Source organism: Apaloderma vittatum, unplaced genomic scaffold, assembly GCF_000703405.1.
Source record: "Apaloderma vittatum isolate BGI_N311 unplaced genomic scaffold, ASM70340v1 scaffold14205, whole genome shotgun sequence".
Lineage (NCBI taxonomy): Eukaryota > Metazoa > Chordata > Aves > Trogoniformes > Trogonidae > Apaloderma > Apaloderma vittatum.
Genome location: NW_009718860.1, coordinates 3,316 through 7,486, shown reverse-complemented (window position 1 = coordinate 7,486; position 4,171 = coordinate 3,316). Strand labels below are relative to the sequence as shown.

Below are 4,171 nucleotides of genomic sequence, written 5' to 3'. Positions count from 1 at the left end.
GAAAAATTTCTTCAAAAAGCATCCCTGCCACAGGAAAACAATAAAATATAATAAAAACGTTGTTTCCAACCGGCAGCCAAATTCAGTCTGGGACAATCTGTGGGAAGATGCTTTCAATGTCGCCTTCTGGAGAGCGTCCAGCGCTGGCCTTTGGCAGCAGCACCTACTTCTCTGAGGGTTGAGAAGGGAAGTGACATCCGTGTTTCTTAAAATCATCTTTGATTCTTTCACACCCGTTTTGCAGAAGGCGTGATTAAGGAACGCTTGCTGCCAAGTCAACTAAATAAATATGCATTTCAAATACTTGCATTATGAAAACTCTTCGGGTTTTTTCCCTACGGCTGGATGGATAACGGGGCAGAAGCAATAAAGCACCTTTTACTAGCATTCTAAAATTAGGCAAAGGCAAGTGGCAAAAAGACAAGCCTACCTTACTGATGGCAAAATATTTCAGGACGTTGTCTAATAAGACGACTTTAGAGGATACAGTAAAATGGAAACACCAAAAAAAAAAACCTACGTAGCTTGCTTCATGAACTTCTAGAATTGAGTATTTGCATTTTTATTCAGTATCACACATCCCTTACCATCTTCATTCAGGAACAATTTGTTGAATCTTAATCCACTGGGCTCTTTACCGACGTATCTGTGCACGTACTCGGTGCCGAGATCATTAACGGCGATAGCGTATTTCAAAGGCTTGACACAGGACTGAAGACAAAACGGAACTTTGGTATCGCCAACGGAATGCCTGGGAAAAACACAGAGAGGTCTGAAATTTCCTGTTTTGCCAGCTGTGGCAAGTAGAGCGCTAAATGCCTCATCCATCCTTCAACATACCAGGGCTATTAACAAAAAAAGCCTGTTATTACTAAGCCTCATTTTAAAGAACATGATGAAAAAAGATTTAAAGGTTTTAACGATCACCTCCACAAGCTAAGCATAATGACGTCAGCTGCTGGTGACAAGTGAAGATGTAACAAGATAACAGCAAGTTCAGAAATGCCTTTGTACCAGAGCAAAAAAAAAATATTAATAATAAAAGAAATCTACTGTCACACTCACTCTACTCAAGTACAAACCACATTCTCAGCAGGGTACAGCTAACCTGAACATACACGCAGTTATAGCTATATAGAAAAAGACAGCATCTAATGCTCTTTTGGAGGGCAATAATTAAAGAGCTGTACTTCCATCCCCTTTGGGAATGGCACTGGCATTAGATTACAATCATTAAATGCCACCTTTTGCAAAGTTAACTTTCAACATCTAAGCCAGACTGCAGCAAAGCCTGACTCATACGAGCAGCATATGCTGCATTCCGAGCAAAAGGCTACCGCTCATCTGCTGGCAAAATCAGCAGCAGAGGATGGGAGGAGGTTTCAGAGAGACTCACAAAACCATTTTGGCATTACAAAACTGAGCGTTACACAACACCAGGCATCACACGAAAACCTTCCATCGGCGCGTGCCATATATCCAAACCGCAGCGGAACGCCGATTGAAAATACTCCCAAGTGAGAACATTTCCACTTTTAAAGCTGTTTTACTAGGGATAAAACGTAGTTCAGACACTTAACCTGAAAAATACTTCAGCTCGTTCGTACAGCTCTACAGATTATAGAGCCTATGGCTAATAAGAAACAAAGGTGAACACAGAATATTTACTGTTACTTATTATGATTACTAACAGCTCTGCTCAGCTACACCTTAACATCTATTCTCATAACTCTGCTACACCAAGTTACTAATAAAGAGAAAAAAAATATTAATTAACATCACTTTAGCTCTATCAAAGACCTACATACAACCTCACAGGAGAAAGTTTAATAAACCTGAAAAGCAAAATTGCATTAAGTTCTCGCCAGTTTCCACATCTTCAGCTCCTTTTTAGAGGATATGGATCCGAATTTTTCAACGAGATATGGTGTTCATGCAATAATGCTATGGTAAGAACATTAAGAGTTAGTTCCCTTTCTGCGTTATAAGTGCATTGTGACCTGCAGAGAAAAAGTAATACAGCTTGAGGCACGAGCACGAGTAAAGAAAGCTCTCCAGCTTCCGAACAGTAATACTACGTGAGCATTGTGTCTGTCCTCTCCTTTCTTTGGCAATCAGCAAAGATACCCACAGCTTCAGTATTGTGTTTGGATCACGCGTGTAATATAATCCAGCTCTAAATACAGAATTTACAAGCACTCTTTAAACGGTATTTTATGATAGCTGCAAAATAACTAAGCTTAAACAGAGAAGCTGAAAAATATTAAAAAAGACGACCAAGTGGATTTTAATTCTTAAACAACTCCAATATTCTTTTTTTTCCCCCAATTAAACCATGAGGTATCATGAAGTATTGTATGTACTGGATTAAATAATTGAAATAGCAAAATCTAAGAGTTCGGATATACCTCTGTCCATCCACTGTGCAAAGTGACACACCCCACAAATCAGGACTGAACTTGGCCAGTTGTGGGATATAGTCAGCAACCTATCACGACACAAAATAAAAAGAGAGACATTACAACAACCAAAATATTTAACTACATGCTAATACATAATAATTAAAAATAAAAGCCAATGTAAAGGATATACGAGGTAGAGCCGAATTATTCCACTAACAATCACCTAGTATACCTAAAGCTTCATTGCAAATTATTATATTCACTAGGTGACTCTCAAATAAAACTTTTTTTCAAAGTACAAACTTTAGCACATTCTAAGAGAAATCTTTGTGCTGCGTTACGGCACGTTCTGCATTTTCAAATCATACAAAACTTCATATAAAACAAAGTTCGGGGTTTGTCAATTAAATTACTGAAAGCACTAGAATAAACTTTAATTACTAACATAGGTAGGGTGTTGGCAATTATTTCTGTCACACAACCCATCCAGCTGTGCAGAGCAGCATAATTCTTTTTATAAACTAAGTTTAGTCTGACAAATTATATAGTAATTTTATCGTTTACGTAAAATAAAGAACAACACACTCCGGTCTCAAAACTGTGAAAGACCATTAGAAGTGTTGAGCTGCAGACATAGCTGAGCTTCCAAAACTAGTTTATCAAGCCATCAGTTTAACATTTTGCTAAAAATGTTAAGAAAAATGCTACTTAAAGAATTTACAAACAGGTTACCTTTCCTCCAGATTGTTTTTTTGCACTTTCATAGAGCTCGTCAATATGGGAAGTGAAGGACATAAAATCTGGAATGACAAACTTCCTCCTGAAAGCTTGAGTAAGCAACACAATATTACTCTGTACACACCTGCAAAAGGTTAGAAAAGTTTATTAGTATTTTGACAAAACACTGTTAAAAAATTGTGAAGGAACAATTACCTGCTATTTAAATAAGGACTGTCAGTCTTTTCAAGTTCTATGTCTACAAGAACAGGTCTTTACAAGAAAGATTTTTCAATTTTCCACTTTTTAAGTTTTATTGTAAATATGTGAGTTTTGTGTTGTAAATATGTAAGTTTTGCATGTAAATATGTAAGTTTTGCATGTAAATATTTTTTTAAAATATTTACAATTGCTTCACTGCATTCACATTTATGCCTTTTTACTTAAACCTCTTCTTTGATGTTTAAATCACGAGGTTGTACTGTAAGGGGCTATCAGTTTGCCTTCAAGTAGCATCTAAACCCGCAAAGGGGATCTGCTCTACCCATTTCTTAGGATCAAGGCACATGAAGGTCACCCAACCCAGCCCTTGTCTGAAGAAGCACTGACTGCAGGGGTAGGTGGGACTTCGAGCTTCAGGGTTGGGTTCTCTTGCTTCCAGGTGGTCTCGCCGCGAACCAAGCGAGAACGCTGCCAATGGGGATGAATTTGAGAAGGATTTGGGTGTGTTGGTGGATGATAAGATCAACATGAGCCAACAGTGTGCACTTGCAGCCCAGAAAGCCAACCCGGTCCTGGGCTGCATCCAGAGCTGTGTGAGCAGCAGGGCAAGAGAGGGGATTCTGCCCCTCTGCTCTGCCCTTGCGAGACCCCACCTGGAATATTGTGGCCAGCTCTGGGAGCCCCAACACAAGAAAGATGTGGAGCTCCATCCCTGGAAGCGCTGAAGGCCAGGCTGGATGGAGCCTTGAGCAACCTGATCTAGTGGGAGATGTCCCTGCCATGGCGGATGGTTGGAACTGGATGATCTTTGAGGTGCCTTCCAACCCAAA

General features: G+C 39.4%; 1 protein-coding gene across 1 annotated transcript in view; it reads right to left on the bottom strand.

The window, feature by feature from the left end:
• LOC104274708 (glutaminase kidney isoform, mitochondrial-like) overlaps positions 1-3,264 on the bottom strand; it is a gene marked incomplete at its 5' end in the record, with an annotated part of 22,642 nt that extends 19,378 nt beyond the window's left edge. Inside the window, 3 exons of the mRNA XM_009870413.1 lie at positions 588-751; positions 2,409-2,488; positions 3,135-3,264. Coding sequence (XP_009868715.1) covers positions 588-751; positions 2,409-2,488; positions 3,135-3,264 — 374 coding nt within the window. The remainder of the gene's footprint in view (positions 1-587; positions 752-2,408; positions 2,489-3,134) is intronic.
• Between the last annotated feature and the right edge of the window lie 907 nt (positions 3,265-4,171).